At 37.7% G+C, this 21,182-nt stretch overlaps 1 protein-coding gene across 1 annotated transcript; it reads right to left on the bottom strand.

Moving 5' to 3' along the window:
• Window positions 1–267: 267 nt before the first annotated feature.
• RAG1 (recombination activating 1) lies at window positions 268–3,396 on the bottom strand. Its single transcript, XM_070734970.1, has one exon. It carries the CDS (start codon window positions 3,394–3,396, stop codon window positions 268–270), a length of 3,129 nt encoding a protein of 1,042 aa, XP_070591071.1.
• Between the last annotated feature and the right edge of the window lie 17,786 nt (window positions 3,397–21,182).

Raw genomic sequence — 21,182 nt, forward strand, 5'->3', positions numbered from 1 at the left:
CCTAGTACTTAAATGTGGTCACAGAAAAATAATTACTGGTTTTGGTTCTGTTTTCCTCTTTAAAATTGGTTGTTAAGCCAGACCACATCTGCACACACACACATTTTTGTGTTATGGACCTCTTGTCAGAACAGCACAGCCCACCATCAAACAGCTTTCCTCAAGGTTTTTACAACTCAGTGTAAAAAAAAAAACCTCTCCACTATTTCTGGATGCAAATGAATATTGACTTTTCAGCTGCAAGACCAATGCAAAATTTAATTCCACTTAGAAGTCCATGAAATCAGGAATCTCCAAAGAATCCTCCATCATCATGACATTGCTCTCAGTCTGTTCTGGCCTAATTTGGACCATCTGGCTTTTCAATGTATTATGAGCATTCATGAATTTTTGCAAATACTTTGAAGTATATAACCAGTGATGCTTCAAAACATCTTCCATCTCATAACATTTTGACTGCCTGGCATTCATCTTCCGAAAGCGTCTGAACAGTTTATTGCCTGACTCATTTCCCTCACTTGCCCAGGCACCAATGGAACCATCTCGTTCTATAATTTCTGGAACATGAGCAAGTGTTTTATGAAAATAATTAGTAATCTTCCCATCATATCTGTAACTGAATTTAGTCGACAGCAACTCAGCAAATCTCTGAGAGTTGAAACTGTATTGACATACAAGTTCTGGGCATTCTTTGGTTGGACATGAAGACCTCCATACTGGTTTCATCTTAAGATAAAGGTCCATTAATTCTCTGAGGGCTTCATGTCTCTCCTCACATTTTATTAATTCACAGACTGCATCCACAGTCTCTCTACTCATGAGTTTTCTTGCAAAATTTCCATTCATCCTTGTTACAGGTTTCAAATTCATCTTTTTTCTAAGGTGTTTGTCAAGAGTTGACTGCCACCTCTTTCTCTCTTCTTTGGTCGCACTGGTATTTTTGTACACCTCACCAATCTCGAACTGGAATATTTTGTAAAATTCAGCTGCATTGCCAATATCACAGTGAAGTGCGTCTATTGAAGGCACAGTCTCAATAAAAGGTTTGGCAGAAACACCTTTCACTCTGTGACGCAGTTCATCAACGGCTTCATGGTAAGGATTGGACCTCCACACTTCGTATCGTTCTAGGTTTTCAGCATGGCTCCTGGTGACAGAATGCAGGATTAGGTTCTGAGAGGCTTCTAGGCGGGTGGCATCACAAAGTGTACAAATGTAAGTAGAGCCTGATGCTTCAAGTCCCTCAACGTCACGGACAAGTTTTTCATCATATCCAGTGCCCCTAAATACGAATTTGAACATTCTAGGAATGCCAGCCATATAAAGTATCACTGCACTATCTTTCATGGCTTCCCTTTCTGTTACAAGAGGACTCAAGATGGCAGTGAGTGTCTCATGATCTGACTCATCAGCCAGCATAAGGCACAAAGGCTTACAACATAACTCTGAATTGGGTTTGCTTTCTTCAAAAATCCTTGTACTGCCATGGTCATGAGTTACAGTCACGCTCATGAGGGTGAAGGAGAATCGAACTGCCTTTTCAGGAACCGCTGGGCCACAACCATGCTTTTCACTGACATCTCCCATTCCGTCGCAGGATTCTTTAATCACTACAGTGAAAGGTCCTTTCAAATAGTCATCCAAGTCATGAGTTTTCAGTCCTTCTAAAATTTCTTCTTCCAGATCCATAAGGGCAGACACCAAAGCTACATCATATCGAAATCGCTTTGCAATTGTATCCACTGGATAGTCATCCACAGATTGTTGTATTCCTGACAGGCCATCAATAATGCCTATATCTGTGGTACTAGACACATTTTTCAAAGGAGGCTCCCATTCAAAGGGGTGATAACCAGGCAGGAGGGACTTCTCAGCTGTTCGTAAAGCATGCAAAGGCTGGAAAATTTGCCTTCCTGTAATTGCCTTTACTGTCCTATACATTTTGTGATATTGGCTGCAGCTAAGAAAGGTGTTGACTCGGATTGCCAAACAAACCGCTGGGTGAAGGTCCGATCCCTTCCCTTGCATTATAGCTTCCAATTCATCGGCTTGTCTGTGCTCATTTCTAGATCTCAAAGCCAGCAGGAACAAAGTTAAGCACACAGACTTCATGTCTCCTCCTTCTTCTTTTTCTGCAAAATCTTTCACTTGAAGCTTGAGTTCTCTCAAGCGGTGCTTTTGAGCTCTCCGGGTCAGTGAGAGCAAATGTTGTCTCGGTCGCCCACCTTTGTTGATATAGACGTAGCTGTCTGTAGTTTCTGCCCCTTTATGATTAGAACGATGTTGGCAGTACTTTTCCAAAAAGACCTCCTCGTGACAGCCTTTTACTGGGCATCTCAAAACCAAATTGTTGAGGATGCTTAGGAAGGATTTTACAGGGCTCACTAGATCAGTAGGAAAACAAGGATATCTGCAGGATGGGCAATAGCTTCCCATTACTTTAAGACATTTAAGAATGCAGACTCTACAGAATAAGTGTTTACATGTTGTTTCTACTGGATCAGCCAGGATGTGTTCACAGATCTGACAAGATATTGACTTTACAAAGTCCACAGGGTAGTCTATTGCAAGGATTTTTGTACTGAGATGGATTTGCTTACAGTTTGAAATCTTTTTCATCAAACTTTTGTTATTCGGTTGCTTTACTGTTCTTAAGCATCTTATTTTTCTCGTATGCCCGGCAATAATCCTGAGTTTTTTGCTCAGCTGGGAATTCAGAATTGGTTTTTTCCTCTTGACTCCACGAAAGGAAGTGACACAAACGTCACAGCTTGTTGAATGGGGATGCCATTCCACTGGGTCTTTCTCTAAAAGATGTGCTTCGTGGGGGGCATTGCTGACTTTTCTTTGAATGACTTTCCAACAATTGTGACAAAAATGAGTAGGATGGATTGTTTCAATATCTCCCCTTACATCGATCTTAAAAACTTTCACAAGAAGATCTGGCCAGGAAATAGCTCTTTTCTCTTTCTTCCTCAATAGAGCCTGGGTCTCCTCATCCACTGGCCCATGGACTGGATGACACTTTTTGTAAGGGTCAATTTTCAGTGAGCCTCCACAGATGCGACAGAGATTCTGTAGTTTTGCTTGATGAGCTTCCATCTCCCTTTGGCTCATATGAAAGATATCTTTCTCTCTTGCCAAGCTATTCTTATTCAACTCGGTATCTGTTTCAAAGGGCACTTGAGACATTATAGCTGCTGCCTTAGGTTGTTCATCAGTGATGCCCACATTTTCTTTAGCAGAGTTAGCCTGGTGGCTGTCTTCAGGAAGAGGCTTTTCAAGTGATCTCACCTTAAACAGCTTGAATTTCCATTCAGAAAACTTCATATATGGCTGTTGGACATGTTCTGGTCCAAAACACAAGTTTATGCTTGGTGGGGGTAGCTTCTCCATCCTGCAGATGTTGAATTACCTATTGAAAGAAAGAGAGAAAAGAAACTGGTAAGATTCCATGATTAACAACCTGACGAAAATGAATAAAACCAGATAGAAAATGGGTTTAAAACCAATGCTAAATATTAAGAATGCTTCGTTAATAAATAGTCCACAATATTTTACTTCATCTCTACCAAAATGCTTATCAAGCACTGACAGTGTGTAAAAATATGTTGGTTAGAAGAGGGATGAATACATTCTTGCATAATGAGAAGAAAGATGAATATTACCAGTCTTTAACCACAGATGCTATCTTGATAAAGCATCTCTAAACACATAATAACATGTGTTCCTATTTAAACCTAAGAACAAATCTGAATGAACTACTTCATTTTCTTTAGAAGCAGTTCTCTTATGGTTGATATCTTTATCCCATCTTTGCAAAGTAGAATATAAAGATTCCAGTTTTGGTGGTCTACAGCTCTGCAGAGTGCTAATTGGTTACCCCGAGTGATGTCATACATTCTTCTCCCTGGGAGCAAGCTTGCCATTTAAAAAAAAATCCTACTTTTATTAATAATACAGCAATTAAATTTTGTCTTCTTAAATAAACATTGAATAAAGCATTTAAATATATATATATATACAACCTTTTTAAACATCAAAAAATCAGTAGTGAAAACATGGAAGTAAACACAGCAATTCCAGTGTTTAGGCAGATTATTAATGTGAGCTAGCCATTAGAAGGCGGAACATTACAGGGAATGTTTAGGGTCTGAACTTGAAATAGTTTTTAGGAGAATTCATCTACTTAGATGTTTCAAAATTGCCTGCCATATTAAGTTGAAATGGTAGAATGGTTGACCATAACAGTGAAGGTCCATTTTTTAAAAGGGCCTGACTGATTTTTTGGGTCTTAACGCATGCTAGTGTTGATGTTTTTTGGTCAAGGGGGAATGTACAGGAAGAATTATGCAGCAGACTTTATTTTAATGCAGATTCACATTACTCTGTTCAAGCTGCGTTGAAGTATTAACTGGCTTACTGTAGACTTGTAAAATGGCTCCAAAAGAGTAACAAATTCTGAGCTCACAAAGGTTGGAATGTACATAACTGCACAAGGTTCAATTCTGCTATCAAGTGCAGTTTTAGTCAGTTTTAGTTGCATAGGTTTCCATTGTATTTAGTCTTGTTAATGCTGATCTGGCCAAAGATGAGTATTTCCAACAGTAAAAGGCCTCTGTCACTTAGTGTCTCTGAGATAACGTCTGTTGCCAGAGCTATTACCAACTCTTTGGCATAGGACAACAGCAAAATCTCCTAAAGTGCAATAGATATTTTCAAGTGTATTGTGCCTTGTACTAAACTTTAAGTAGGTGCACTTGACAGTATTTGAAGTCATTTGTTATGGTGCTATTTCAATTAGTCCAGATTTAGGCCCTTGTACATTTTGCCCATAACTTTTTACAAAATATTTCTTTTATTGCACATTCAGAGAATTTTATATGTCTTGTGTGCATGTCCTTAACTTCCAATCTTATTTTGTCTCTTGGGAGACTGAAGGCAGCTTGGCTAAGGAGAAGGAATTTTCTTCTTTTCTTTTTTTTTTAGAAGTTTTTTTAAAAAAAAGAGGGGGGAAAAAAGAAAACATGGAAGGGAAACAGAGAGAAAAAAGAAACAGAGAGAAAAATGAGTTCTGAAAAGTGACTTAAATACCCATTGATGTCTAATGATCACATGAATGAGATAAAATTCATTTTACAACCGTATGGGGAAAAAATGGTTATATTTGGTAATGATAGAATTACATTTGCATCCAACTTTATGTTTATATCCCAAATCTCTGTTTGACTCAAGGACATGGAACCCTACACAGTACTTTTTTTCTTTGCAGCCTGAAAGTACTATCCATCCAAACTTGAATCAGCAGAAAATGCTACTGGCATCAAATTTGCAGTCCCCACGGCTGATTCTGTCATGCTTTGATTGAGGTTCTTCCAACTTGTTACTGAAGGGTACTCTTGCTTTTGCAAGTGTAGTAGCTGATAAACAAATTAATTGGTTGATTCGTCCAAATTTACTATCTTCTCTTTCTGCACAGCACTAGCCTTTGGGACAAATATCTGCCAGTCTTGGCAATGCAAAAGGAATGGACAGATTTGACTGTAGGATTCTATAGATAAACTCTAAGCTCTTCTGTGTCCTTACTTCTATATCCCATGAGGCTGTAACCCAAATTGAATATAATTAAATAATGTTTAGGAACGGGCAGAGATATAAAGGCATCTGAATCACACACCCCCTATAGATAAGAAATGCTGAGTTCCAGACCCCCACACCCCCTATAGATAAGAAATGCTGAGTTCCAGATGCCAGTGAATTCTACTCAGGACCTAACTATATGTTTCAGTTTTGTGATAAGGGTCACAAAGTTAAAATACTGTATTTGCAGCCTTTCTGACTGACCCCTGTAGTGCTATTATTCAATTAATGCTCTTTTTTTAGAGAATCAGCAGCAGAATGGAAGCAGACAATCCAAACCAGGGACTGAGGGGAGATTCAATTCAATTCAATTCAATTCAATTTATTGGATTTGTATGCCGCCCCTCTCCGAAAACTCGGGGCTCATCTGTTCAAAAAAGTTGCTCTGATTTCATTCCCATGCATCACTAACCATGTGTTTTTGTCTCTGAGGTAAACTAGTGACAAAACAGAGCAAATTTTACACAGCTTGCAGTTTCTGCAAGTTTCTATTTGAAGAGAAAACACACTTCTTTGATACCTTTTAAAGCATTCATAAGCTGGACAGATGAAGACAATGCCATAGGGACACAGTAGAAAAAAATATGTTGCCAAGACATGTTTGAATCATAGTTAGGTATAAGTGGAGAAGAGCCCATATTCTAGACACATTTTTCAACGGAGGCTCCCATTCAAGGGGATGATAACCAGGCAGAAGGGATTTCTCAGCTGTTCGTAGACCATGCAAAGGCTGGAAAATTTGCCTTCCCGTAATTGCCATTACCGTCCTGTACATTTTATGATATTGGCTGCAGATAAGAAAGATGTTTACTCTGATTGCCAAACAAACCGCTGAGTGAAGGTCTGATTCCTTCCCTTGCATTATAGCTTCCAATTCATCGGCTTCATGTAGTAACTGAACCAATAAGCAATGTTCTAATCTAATCTTCCCAGTGCTATTTGCCAACAATATTCAGATTTCTTGGCTATGTTGGCTAACAATACAAACCCAACAGCATCCAATGACCATAAATTCACGTTCCAAACTTTTCTTTATATGCTTTACTTAGTTTTAGTGTTTTGCCATCCCAATGTTTTATTGTCAGATTTGGGGAAAATATTCACCAGCTCTTTCTATGTATTAAAATGGTTGAAAACACTATAGAAATGCTATTATGCATTAGCTTGCCAGCATATGCAAAAGACAAGGGATATAATCCCACAAGAGCTAAAAATCTTATTATAGGAGACAGAGAGTATTTAAAGTACATTAGAGTAACTATTTGACTCTTTCACCTGAAAATGTTTTAAATGTTTTTTCTTAAATATAAGTAATATGTAGGTCACAATAGACATTTATAAATGTTCTTTGAAAAGTCTCACCCTGAAAATTAAACACAATCCTCATAAGGTACTATGAAGCAAATCCCATTAACTTCAATGAGGCTTATTTCCTAGCTATCAGTGTTGTCTACTTTAAATTTCAATTTAGCTTGTCTAGAATAAGCCTTTAAATTGTCTGGACCATTGAGTCACAATAAAACTCTAAACTTTGGGACTTTTTTCCCTAAATAGCTCCTTTCATGTATTTTGCATTTAGCCATTTTATTCCATTGTTTTCCAAAGGACCAATATGAAAACATTACTTTTAAAAATATATGCTGGTTTCACTGTGAGATTCATCATTTACCATATATCATTTGCTTTCTAAGTCTATATGGACAAATATAATATATACTACAAGTTGAAGTACTCTGTAGTTCCTACAGCATATCATACCTTGAAATGTCTATCAGCTTACACAGCATTAGGATTATTTTCTGATAAAAAAGGGCTGCAAACATGTATTGGATATATTTGTTTAAAATAAAGGCTCAGATGTTTAACAAAACAATTCTGATTATCTTTACCTTAAAAATAAGCTTATCATTTTAAATGCATTAACAAATGTGGATAAGATTGAACTGCTGATGGAATATTAAGATATTTCTTAGATGTTTTAAAGAAAGCAACTTATTCAAGGTCAGGTTTTTTCCTGGTTCCCTGCATATATAATAGACTGGTCTTGTGATTTTCAACTTGTATAATCAGTGTTGGCTGAGACTTATTAGAGTTGTGATCTAACATACCTCAGGAATAGACAAAGTTGCTTTAATTATTTGCAGTGAAGCACACTGCAATGGATATGATTAAATCAAAGTTAGTCATAACTGTCTTCCATTGAGCCAACCAGCACACCTTGACTTAATGCTTGCTGTGGTTATGTTGCTAAGAGGTTGCATGAGATTAATTTCATCTTCTGGCTAAGAAATGTTCAGATCTAAAATGTCAGGAGAAGATTCTCTCATATTTAATGCTTCTCCAATCAAATATTTTGTCTTCTGTTGAATAATAATTCATGTATACTTACTCAGGAGATTATTTAAAAGGTCTCATTTGGATTTTTTCCCCTCATACATTACTCCTATATTTCTCTGCACATTTAACTCTAATAAGACTATGTAAGTTAGTCTGTACAATTGAAACATCTCACCTGTAAACTCAACTACAAAGGAACAGAACCTCAACAGTAGCCCTAGTGTTTGCTTTGATAAGAAGCCGCAGATTGTTTCAATTACTTTCATGACTACCTTCATTTTTTAAAATTAAAATTAAAACAAATAATAATAATAATTCTAAATATTTTCTACCAAAGCTTCCAGGATCTCTTTTTTTGACTGAATGAAATTTGGATCTAAAAGTACAAACAAATTTGCACTTTATAGGCAAATAGATCTCATTAAAAAACATAGGATTAACTGGTTTGTATATCCATTGTTTTCCTTTTCTTATTTTTGTGATCGCCTTCTTCTTTAGACCCAGATTCTCAGATGAATATTCAATTAATTTATGTCTGTATTCTCCTTGAAATGGATTCAAGGTCTGCTGGGTAGATCTGATTATATGTGTACAAAAATAATTGGCAAAAGAAACATTTGTTTACTTCAGTCTTACAAATCACATAATAAACTGGAAAAATATTATAAATATGATCCACCTACCTTCTTCCACTCCCAAGTCTGTACAGCTGCTTAGTTGGCATCTAGATCAAGTTTCTCCTTTTTCCTGTGCTTTATAAGTTCCTTGGGCTGCTGTTTATATCACTCTAACCTTCTCCCTCCCAACTCCCTGAACATTTTGGTTACTAACCACAACTTGCTTACTATCATCCACAGTTGAGGAGTCTCAGCTCCAGCTGACACCTGTTTTGTTTTTTTAACATGTCATACTGCTCATCAAAACAATGTTAATTATGGACATGCTTGCTCTTCTTGCTATAGATTTTATAACCAATTATTTGAACTTTTGCATGTTTCAGGAACTTGGATTCCTATTATTATGGTTGGCCACACAATCAGCCAAATGTTTAGACTGGACTTGGCGTTTTTGTCCACCTATTGAATCCTTCCCAAAGACCTGAGTTAGGAGGATATTGCTTGCCCCCCCCCCCCTGAGCTCGCCACAAAACGGACACCCACCCACCCTCCACTCAGTCCAGGATGTTTTTATAGGTCGCCTGGTTTGGGGCCGAGAAGGAATTTTTTCAGTCTTATGGCATTTGCTACGGATTGTTTTTCGCCTACTCCATCCTGGACGAGGGAAAGGATTTGTGGTTACGGGGTGCATCTGTATGTAAATAGGTTTTGATTCAACAATTGGATGTTTATATTGTTGGTCACTATATGGCAGAAACGGAGCGGAAAGGGCATCAGTAGCAACTGTGTGTTCTCCTTTGGGCATCTTTTGCAAGATGATTGGCACCCCCATTGCACAACTCAAGCTTCCTCCCTGGACAGAGAGGTGTGAAGGGGGTGCCCTTGGGGCTCACCTACATCATTTCCGGTCTGGGTCATGCAGGACGAGCCCTCCCACATGCTGGGCGTGGCTTTCAGGCTGGGTGTATGCGGGGCACGCCTCACCCTGACCAGGCATGGAGTAACGCCCATTTGAGTTGCCCAAGTATGTTGTGTTCAGGAAACTCCACCCCATTTAGCGACCCCTGCAGGTCTTTCTGTTAATATTTAATAAAGTGACCCATTTTACCCAGCTTGGTGTCCGAGTGTTCATTTCCCGTCCAAGGCAACTTTTTTTCCAGTAGCCCTGCAACTGCAGGTCCTGATTGCTCACTGTCTCCTATAGCCCCATTTCTCACCAGATGTGCAAGACTTCCAACATTTAACGTGGTCCTTGTTGATTTTGCAATGACCAATGCAGGATGGATTTCTGTAAATTACATCTCATTGTGTTACTTATGGGAGATGCATTCTTACTCTGGATCTTCTGAAGAGATCTGTCCAGTATGGTTGAACCTCTGGCATAGCTCTCACCCACCTCAGACTATGTAATTGTTATATTTGCTTTCACAGTTAGCCAGATATTGACACTGGATTTGGCCTTTTTTATCCACCTATCAAGTTCTTCCTAAGAAATTTCAATTTTTAGATCTTGACACTTTCTTTTCCCATTCTTTATGCTCAATTCTACTATCTTCAAGTATTGCCACATCAATTATCCACACTTTCTTCTTTTCAACCATATCTGGTGTGTTATAAGCCAAGATTTTATCAGTCTGTATTCAGAAACCCTACAACATTTTAACTTGAACTTTTCAACTGTATGTTTCACCAATTTTTCATTAATGTGACAATTGTTTTTGCAAATGTGTAATGACATTGTTTCTGATAGGTTTGTGCAATTTTCTTGCAATCTATTGTTTCTTATGCTTCTTTGAACAATCTACACTTTGAATCATTTGATGTTTTTAAGTCAAACTTTGGTTAGTAATTAAGATCATGTACTGGATTTTTAAAAATAAAATAATAATTATAATGTATCACCATTAAGGCTGAACTTTGTGGCATGCAATCCTGATATGTTCTAGCCTGAAAATTTGGGCAGTTCTTAGCCCTTCTACCCTCAGTCATCCACTGGATGCAATAATGAAGCCTAATACTGTGATGCTTACCAGCACCTGATGCAATATTATACAACATCAGATCACAGTTACAAAAAGGGAAAGTTTGCATCATTTTGACTCACCTTAGGATCAAGAAACTTAAGTTGATGTTTCTATAAGAAATTTGCTTTTCAGCCCAGAATTTTTTTAAAAAGGAAGAAGGAAATGTTTTGCAACTTCTTACCCAGATGTAGAGGAATTAACAACAGAAATTACCATGCAGTTTTACACATAGATAAAGGGCTTGATTTGAAATCCTTTACATAGACAAAGAGCTTTTTTTAAAGAAAGAAAGAAAGAAAGAAAGAAAGAAAGAAAGAAAGATAAAAAACACAAAGAGAATTCTTTAAAAAATCAATTCTGACAATATAACTAAACTAGTTACATAATACGTTTTTGAATAAACTGTTGGGTTTCAGCACAAATTAACTACAGAAATGATAGTTTGCAGAATGATTATTTGGACTTTCTCTTGTTACCCTCAAACCTTTCCTTTACTCTCCATTTTGAAGAAAGATTCTAGACAGATAAAAAGAACCACTTTGGTGTAGTGATTCAGATATCAGGTAGAACATCATGAGTTCTAGTTCCTCCTGAGTCACAAAACTACATAAGTGAGTTGAGCCAGTCACACTTTCTTAGCCCTAGGAATGAGGCAATGACAAAATATTCTACACCTTGCTAAGAAAACTGCTGATATACACGATACTAGTAAAATAGAAACATTAGGACAGGGGACGGAAGGCACTCTGGTGCCATTATTGACCTCTTAGGAATTGGGAGAGGTCAACAGTGGATAATCTAAGGATAAAGTTTTGGGGGTTAGGTGATGATACTATAGAGTCTGGTAGTGAGTTCCATGCATCAGCAGCATAGATAAATAAACAGCAACAGCATTAATAAATTAAAAGGAACCTTAAAGAAATAAAAAGGAATAAATAAATCAAACTGAATGCACTTTAAACCATAGCCATACAATATCAATTTTATTACATCTTGGGACTTGGAACAAAATTCAGCCAGGATTCCTTCTGGTTATTATCCAGAATTCTTACACCTTTGATAATAGTACTATTGTGTAAACCTTTTCTCTGTTAAAACAACAACAACAACACAACCACATAACTTCAAAACTGCTTCAGTTGTCTAATAAAATAACTAGTTCACTTCACCTCCCCCCACCCTCTGAAAAGGTTTTTGAATGTTTTGGCTAGCACTAATAGATCGTGCTATCTATTCTATCTATAGAAAGAAAAAAATCATTATCATTGCATAATTACATCGCTGTTCCAGACAAATTATGTCTGCCAAATATTTCCACAGATATAAATTATTTCCCCCTTAAAAATATCATCCTGCAGAAAAAAGATTGTCGTACACTTGATGCCAGTTTGGGTGTGTCATTTACATTATTTAGTATGTTATGTCTCAGCCATCTGATTGGGATAAACCACAGCCATGAGTCAATGAAAAAAAGTTTCATTTTGTGCTCAGTCAGCACCATCATGTGGTGGAAATTATTTCTGCATTGTAATATGTCACTGAATTTTAAATTAAAGTTTGAAATCTTTCTTCATAGTTTCATGTTACATTATACAAAAGTTGATTTTGAATAGATGTCCTTTCCTTTTCAATTGTTTTGTTATCTGCAAGCAAATAGCAAGCAAATTTGTAATAACATTTTATAAATACAGATTTATTATTTAATTATTTTATTATTATTTATTATTATTTTATTATTTCATTATTAATTTTATTATTTTATTATTTATTTTATTATTTTATTATGTATTTTATTATTTTATTACTTTATTACTTTATTATTATTTTATTTTTATTATTTCATTATTTATTTTATTATTTCAATTTCTATGCTGCCCTTCTCCTGAGATGCAGGGCAACTGACTCCCTGGAATAGAATAGTTTACCTTAGCAGGAACAGTGCATAGATGACTTTCTGACTAGATTTTCTGACTAGGTTCAGAAAATAAGCATCACCATCAGGGGCGGGTTCCTCCCAGTTCGGATCGGATCTCCCAAACATTTAGCAACCTGCTGGTGATGTCATGATCGCAACACGGATCCAATTTGGTAGATGCCAGTCTGTGAGCACCGCCATCTCTTCTGGGGGAGATTTTTTTCTGAATTTTTTTCCTCTGCTGTTGCTTGATAAAGAGCCCTTCCACTTCCGGGTTTATACTTACCCTTATTGCCCGAAGCATAGCTGATCAGATCGTCATCTGTGTTTTGGACTTAACCGCTACTGAACATGTGCAGAAGCAGAATTGCACAAGGGAATACACATGCACGAGGGGATACACATGCACAACTGAACCAGCAATGCGAACTGGTGGTGAAAGAAAGTGGAACCCACCCTGATCATCATTCAAAAATAAGCATCAAATAAGAATGATTAATTCTTAAACAGGATTTCTCTATGGAATACCACTCTAGACTGGGAAGTCAAAAAGTATCCCAGAAAAAGGTAATAGAAAACTGCTTATAAAACAGCTATGGCGATGCAGCACTAACTCACTGCTCACTGTCCGAAATTTGGTCCTGACTCAAAGGTTGACTCAGCTCAAGGTTGACTCAAGGTTGTTGAGGATAAGAGGCTGGCTCTGTAAACTGCTTAGAGAGCATTGTAAAGCACAGTGAAGTGGTATATAAGTCTAAATGCAATTGCTATTGTTATTATGAGCTGTGAACATCTCACCAGGAGCTGAGCTTAAATTGAAGAATTTTAACCACATGCAGTCTTTTATATGCATACCATCCACCCCTTCTAGATCTACAGGTAGTTCTTGCTTATTGGCAGTAATTGGGACAAGAAAGCCCATCACTAAGTGACACAGTCATAAGATGTAATACTATGTGACCAGGTTGACTTACAACAGCAGTCCCGATTGCCACCATTAGGCAAATCCTGCACAATCACAGTGTTCTGGATCAGATGATTGCTTTTTGTAACCTCATGCAGGCTTCACTATTGACTATTGACTTTCAGAAACTAGCTGTGCAGATTGTGATCACGTGACCACAGAATGTTGCAATTACAAACTTATTGCTAAATATCCGAAACACAGTCATGGATGCTTCAATAGCCACAACTATGAGAACCTGCCATGAGTACCTCTCATTCAATACAGTTGTAAGTTCAAACAGTTGCTGAATAAATGGTTGTGCAGCAATGACTAATTGTATTCCCCACATCCATGAAACAATCATACTCATTTGGGAAGTTGCTGCACAATCCACATGAGTTCTTTCTTGTATCTAATGTGTGTGCATAGAAGGCATGCAGGGTTGGGTGAGTGTTACAATCTCACACTGAGCTTTGGCCAGCCTTAGCTGCTCCATGGTTTTGAAGAGCAGAACCATAAGGAGCTGTTTTATGAATTAATGATGCACAGCAGAATCATGTGCACAGCAGAATCATTGAGCTATAACTAGATACAGATACATTGTGCCCACGTTTGTTTAATGTACTTATGAATAAAAGATAAGGAAAGAGATATTACATTTTTGCATGCAGAAGATGTCATGTTGTTGATACAGAACCTGCATGACTATCTAGCTTATATGACACAACATGAAATCAAAACCAGTTGGGTGACCTTGGACCATTATCTCTCTCGCAGTCCAACTCATCTCACAGGATTATTGTTGTTTCAGGAAAAATAGGAGGAAGGTATGCTGGATAGTTTCTCCGATTTGAGTTATTTATAAAAATAATAAAGGTGGGATATAAGTAAGAAAACAAACAAACAAACAAATGAAGCAAATGTATAACGAAATTCAAAGTATATTTTACAAAGTTGCAACTTGGATTTGACATAAATGATTTAAAAAATCATATTAAGTATGTAGATTTTATTTGATAGAAGATGAGAAAATGAATGGGAAAAATGTAATAAATGCAAATGCTGACAAAAATGAAGTGATGTGGTTTGAGATACCTATAAAAGCTTGGTTCTTCTGTCTTTATTATATAGATATCAACATTGGCATGGAAGTTAGTCAAAACATAAATATAAGTTGAATGTAATAGGAATGATTACTTAAGAAGTTAGTATGGTAAAACCAAAAAAGGTGATTAGGAACAATTGGACATTAAATTAATGTGGATTGAATAGAAAAATAAATAACCAGTAGAATAGAAGTAGATTTAGGCGATTTAGTCATGTGGAAAGTATAAATGATAATTAAATTTCAAAGTTAATATATGAATGAAGGGTAAAAAATTAAGAGAGAAAATTGAATGGGTCAAGAAGATGAAGGCCAAGAAAATTGTGAAAGAGCACAATTTTTTTATTGGTCACATGTGATTGGACACATAAGGAATTTGTCTTGGTGTATAAGCTCTCAATGTACATTAAAAAAGATACATTCATCAAGAATCATAAGGTACAACGCTTAATGATAGTCCAGGTACAAACAAATAATCAAACCATATAAGTAATTGGTCAATATAAATTGTAAGGATACAAGCAACTTAGTCACACAGTCATTTGTGGGAGGAGATGGGTGATGGGAACAATGAGAAGATTAATAGTAGAGCAGACTTAGTAAATAGTTTGGCAGTGGTGAGGGAATTATTTTTTTAGCAGACTGATGGCATTCAGGAAAAAACTGTTTTTGTGCCAGTTGTTCTAGTGTGCAGTGCTCTATAGCATTGTTTTGAGGGTAGGAGTTAAAACAGTTTGTGTCCAGGATGTGAGGAGTCTTTTTTTAAAAATTCTTATTTTAAAAAAAACAGGATGCGAGGAGTCTGTAAATACTTTCACAGCCCTCTTTTTGACTCATGTAGTATTCAGGTCCTCAATAGAAGGCAGGTTGGTAGCAATTGTTTTTTCTGATGTTCTAATTATCCTCTGAAGTCTGTGTCTGTCTTGTTGGGTTGCAGAACCAAACTAGACAGTTATAGATGTGCAGATGACAGACTCAATAATTTCTCTGTAGAACTGTATCAGAGCTCCTTGGGCAGTTTCAGCTTTCTGAATTGGCACAGAAAGAACATTCTTTGTTGTGTTTTTTTAATGACATTTTTGATGCTAGGTGTCCATTTCAGATCTTGCAATATGGTAGAACCTAAAAATGTGAAGGTCTCTACTGTTGATACTGTGTTGTCTAGTATTGTAAGAGGTGGAAATATGGATGGGTTTCTCCTAAAGTCTACCACCATTTCTACGTTTTTGAGTGTGTTCACTTCCCGATTGTTCTGGTCACACCACAAAGTTAATTGTTCAATCTCCTGACTGTATGCAGATTCATCATTGTTTTGAATGAGGTCATCAGTGTTGTGTCATCTGTGAACTTCAGTAGTTTAACAGAAGGATCATTAGAGATGCAGTCATTGGTATAAAGAGAGAAGTGGAGAGAGCACACAGCCTTGGGGGAGCTAATCACATCAGATGCTTGTGCTAATTGTACAGATATCTGATGTGATTCTGCTTAGCTTCACCTGCTGCTTCCTGTTTGTTGGGAAGCTTATGATCCACTTACAAGTGTGTTCAAGTACAGTGGTACCTCGAGATACGAGTTTAATTCATTCCGGACCTGGGCTCTTAAGTCGAGCAGCTCTTATCTCGAACGACTTTTCCCCATAGGAATTAATGTAAATAATTTTAATTGGTTCCAGCCCTCAAAAAACTCACAAAGTTAGTCTAAATTATGCAGAAAGACATGTTTTTAATGAAGAAATGTACATGTACATATAAATGAATAATGAAGTTTCTTTCACTTAACTTGTAAACTTTCTTAAACTTTTAAATTTACATATGTTCAACTTCTCTGCCACCCAATCCTGTAGGACAAAGGTCCCCAACCCTTTTTGCACCAGGGACCGGCTTTAAGCGATCAAGAGAGGAATGGGTGAATGAATGGACGGAGGGTGGGAAGGAAGGAAGGAAAGAGGGAAGGGACAGGAACAGAGGAAGGAAGCAAGGAAACTTATGAAAGGGGAGAGTAAGAGAGGAATGAGTGAAGGGAGGGAGGGAGGGAAGAAGGTGGGAAGGAGAAAGAAAAGAAGAAATAGAGGAAGGGAAGGTAAAAGAGAGAAAGAAAAAGAGCAAGAAAGAAAAAGAGCAAGAAAGAAAGAAAGAAAGAAAGAAAGAAAGAAAGAAAGAAAGAAAGAAAGAAAGAAAGAAAGAAAGGGGGAAGGGACAGGAACAGAGGAAGGAAGCAAGGAAACTTATGAAAGGGGAGAGTAAGAGAGGAATGAGTGAAGGGAGGGAGGGAGGGAAGAAGGTGGGAAGGAGAAAGAAAAGAAGAAATAGAGGAAGGGAAGGTAAAAGAGAGAAAGAAAAAGAGCAAGAAAGAAAGCTGCAAGCACCCCCCCGAGCCCCCCAGGCCGGCTGCAACCTTTTAAAACACGCGCGCCGCTTCGCAGCTGTCTCCTGAAGCCGAACGCGGAAGTTAGCGTTTGGCTTCAGGAGACAGCTCCTTGGCGCTTGTATCTCGAATTTGGGCTTGTAAGTAGAACAAAAATATCTCTCCCCTCCCAGCTCTTATCTCGAGTTGCTCTTAAGTAGAGCAGCTCTTATGTCGGGGTTCCACTGTACTGCTAGCTGCTTCAGCTTATCCCAAGGAAGAGAGAGCTGATAGGTTTTAAGAACAAAAGGCAAGGTAAGAATCTTTGTACAAACATGATAGACATTCCAAGGGTAGAAAGATATGGCATAGTGAACATGGAGTGCACATAGGGGTGGGCTACTACCCGGATGGTGGGGGGGACGCAGTGGGGTAGCAAAAATGGAGCTCCACCCCAGAGCACCCAACTTGCACTGAAAGATGTTGAAAGAAAATGCAGGGCATCCTGCATAAGCCATGCCCACAGTGTGGTAGTAAAAATTTGGGTAGCCCTTCCCTGAGTGCACACTAGATATAGGGAATGTCTTTATTTATTTGGCTTTCTCATTTTGACCCTTTTATATGTTTCAAAAGCAAATAGCATGATAGATACTTATGCATGCCACTTGATAATATTGTTGCTGATGTTGATGCTGTTGATGTTGATGCTGATGATGTGCAGCAGCCTAAAGAAAAGAGTAAAGAGAAGTGAGTCAGTGTACAGATGTTGATTATTATTACAATGGTAATAGTGATTATGATAATAAGCAGGTTTGTCCCCAATAAATGTAATAATCTTCCCACAAACAAAGTGTCAGCCCACTAGGTAAACAGACGAGAAAATTAACTCCAAAATAAGTAAATAGTATTTTCAATAACTACTTTTTAATATATCAAGACAATTACATTGTATTCAATAAATTTATATGCAAACCATATATGCAAACACAACATCAAGACAGCCTTTGGTACAGATAAAAAAATAGCCAACATCCTAAGAAACCCGAAAGACAATATCCAACTAGAAAACCAGGGAGTTTATCAAATACCGTGTAAAATCTGCCCAGCCACATATATTGGACAAACTAACAGGAGAGTAAATGCACGTGTTGCAGAACATAAGAATGCATTAAAGAAAAAAGAAAAAACCTCCTCCCTTTTCCAACACTTCAAAACTACAGGACATGAAATTGATTTTGACAGTACCAAATTAATTTCCAAAACAGAACACTACAGCAAAAGAATAATCATGGAAGCCATCGAGATAGAAAAAACATCCCCAAAATATGAACAAGCGGGATGATACGTCCCGCTTACCAGACATCTGGAAACCAGCCCTCAAACATATCCCAGCCATAGAAACCAGACTCAGAACACACATTGCAAAACAATCAAGTAGCCTGCAAGTTCCAACTACTCAGGATATCACGCCTAATCTACAACCATTAACTAATCAGCATACCTCAGCTACATCAACGACCCCAGATGTTACCCCACTGACTCACCAGGAAGTTTCTACACAGCAGGCAATTGCTGAGCCATCAAATCACACCCAGCCACCAGTATTTATAGAAGGAAGGCAGCTCAGGTCTCGCAGTGTTCACCTTAGAACAAGGACAGAAACACCAGCCTGAAGATGACGAGTGGGACCTCGTCGAAACGTCGCCAGAAATTTCCAAATCCTACACGGTAAGAAACCCGAATATACCAATACCATCATACCTGTACCCGTGAAAATCTACGAAAACAAATAAGTGTGTGTGCATATATATATATATATATATATATATAGTTTGCATATAAATTTATTGAATACAGTGTAATTGTCTTGATGTTCCACATGCCATGAAACAAAGGTGACCACAAAACTATTTAAACAATGCTAATGTGATACAATTACTTTTGATCATCATATTCTACCATAGAATGTAAACTTTCTATCATAATAATACTTACTTTCTAATGCATATTCCAATAATATATTACAATAAAAAGCTAAATGATATTAAGCAGTTGGAATATAAGCTCTAAAATGAATCAAAAGATGACAATATACAGAGGTGGGCGGCTGCCGGAACACCCTATTGCACGCAGCCCCGTGGCTCTCGAACGCGAGTGTGGGATTGAGTGCAATTATGCTTCCTGCACCTGTGCAGTAGTAAAATCGGGGATTTTGTAGGTAGCATGCGGGGAAGCAAAAAATCTCACCGAAACACCTCTGCATGGACATCCCTGTGCACGATTTTGCTACCTGCACAGATGCAGGAAGCATAGTTGCAATCGATCCTGCACTCGTGTTCCAGAGCTGCAGAGCTGCGCGCAAATAGGCATTCCAGCAGCAGCCTGCCTCTGACAATATATATAAATAATTAATGGAAGCCAGACATAATCTAAACTTAATAGAACAACAGGAATATGCAAAAGATATTAGATTTGTTAAACAAACATTTTTTGAAACAGCAAATAAGCCTAATAGGTGGCTGGCCTACAAAATGAAAAAGGAAAAAGGTTACAGAACAATACATCAATTAAAAGATTCAACAGGAAAAGTGCAGCAGACCCTTTTGCCTAGATAATGATATTTACATATTTCCATCAAGGTCATTTTTCTTACTGTAAAACAAAAATGATTTTTAATTATTTTTTCACTTAGCTCTTCTATCAGCAGTAACCTTCTTTCTATGTTCAACATGTAAAGCCAAGAAGTTCTGGTGCTGAACAGGTCTGAAGCTTCAGGTAGCCAATGTAGAAGGCTATTTGCCTCTTTTCATAAAGTGATGCAACCCATAACCCCCACATCTGAGTCCTTGTTTGTTTTCTTTATCAATAAAAGGAATTTTTTTGTATGTGATTGGTGTGTGTTTACTAGAAAAGTTGCTTCATTTACACACTTTAGAGCTGCTGTTGAAAGAAATAATTTGGGAAACAATTCCCCTAAGTCCACACAATTTATAGCATAGTTCTGCCTGTGTTGGGAAATAAAAGGCCAGTTGGAACTAAGCATTGTAAATCACCAGGTTCACTCTTTAAATATCCTTGAATTGCTATGATTCTAGAAAAACAGCTGCCAAATTGAAAAGACATCAAACCAACCTTTCAGCAAGAAAATGGGCATAGCTGACCCACTGGCTAGATCTCGATAGCATGGATAGAAGCATATGGCTTTCTTGGCAACAGAGGATCATATGAAAGGATGATGGAAAATGTCTTTATCTTTAACAGTTGGATTTTTCTGAGCCCTTTCCAGATGGCTTGTAGCCAGCGCTGTGGACTGAAAACGGACTGATTTTCACTGGAAAGACAGAGTGGAAGAGTGAATTTGTTGATTGTCCTGGCTGCAGGCCAAACATGATTTGGGGGGGGGGAGGGATTACGATACTATCCTAAGCCTGAACCAAATGTAAAACTAAACCCAAACCACTGTTTCAATCTTATGGCCAAATTCCGTAACTTATTACTATTATATACAATGAGAACATATGATGCTGTAATGTATCAGTAGAGTATATGTGGGGAACCAAACAATGTTGCCTTTTGTAGCTGACATTTTCAGATCTTGCTATTTTGTGATTTTCTCCAATTCTTTATCTTTTATTCTAATATCTTCTGGTATTGTCACATCAATTAACCGCACTTCCTTCTTTTCAACCATAGTTATTTGTTTTATTATAAGTCAAGAGTCTATATTGGAAACCCCATGTTATTTTAACTTGCTCATTTTCAACTACTTTTTCAACTATATGTTCCAAACGATTTTTAATTACTGGAAACCCTCCCTCCCTTCCTCCTTCTTTCCTCCTTCTTCTTTTCTTCCCTCCCTTTCTCTCTAACTCCATGTCATTCTCATTATCTTCCTTTCCCTTCCTACTCCTACTCCTCTTCTCATCCTCTTCCTCCTCCTCTCCTCCCCCCTTTTAATTCTGCTGACTTCCCCATTTATTTTGCTTCTGGGACGTTTGCATGGAGAATGTCAGTGGGAAAGCCAGCAGGCAGTTATAAGCACAAGGCAAACAGGATGATAAATGCTTGCTGCCAGGTGGAAGAAGCAGAGTGCATGGATGTGGGCAGTGAAGGGCTGCAAAAAAATTTATTACCATACTGTGGGCGTGGCTTGCCAACCATGTGACCAGATAGGAGTGGCTTGACTATCATGTAATGGGGGGGTGGCTTAAACGTCATGTGACTGGCTTAAAGGTGGTCAACTTGATGTCATTCA

The sequence above is a fragment of the Erythrolamprus reginae genome, chromosome 1 (assembly GCF_031021105.1).
Source record: "Erythrolamprus reginae isolate rEryReg1 chromosome 1, rEryReg1.hap1, whole genome shotgun sequence".
Lineage (NCBI taxonomy): Eukaryota > Metazoa > Chordata > Lepidosauria > Squamata > Dipsadidae > Erythrolamprus > Erythrolamprus reginae.

Excerpts from the sequence above, each read along its gene's own strand:
- RAG1 (XM_070734970.1), bottom strand. The coding sequence starts at position 3,396 with ATGGAGAAGCTACCCCCACCAAGCATAAACTTGTGTTTTGGACCAGAA.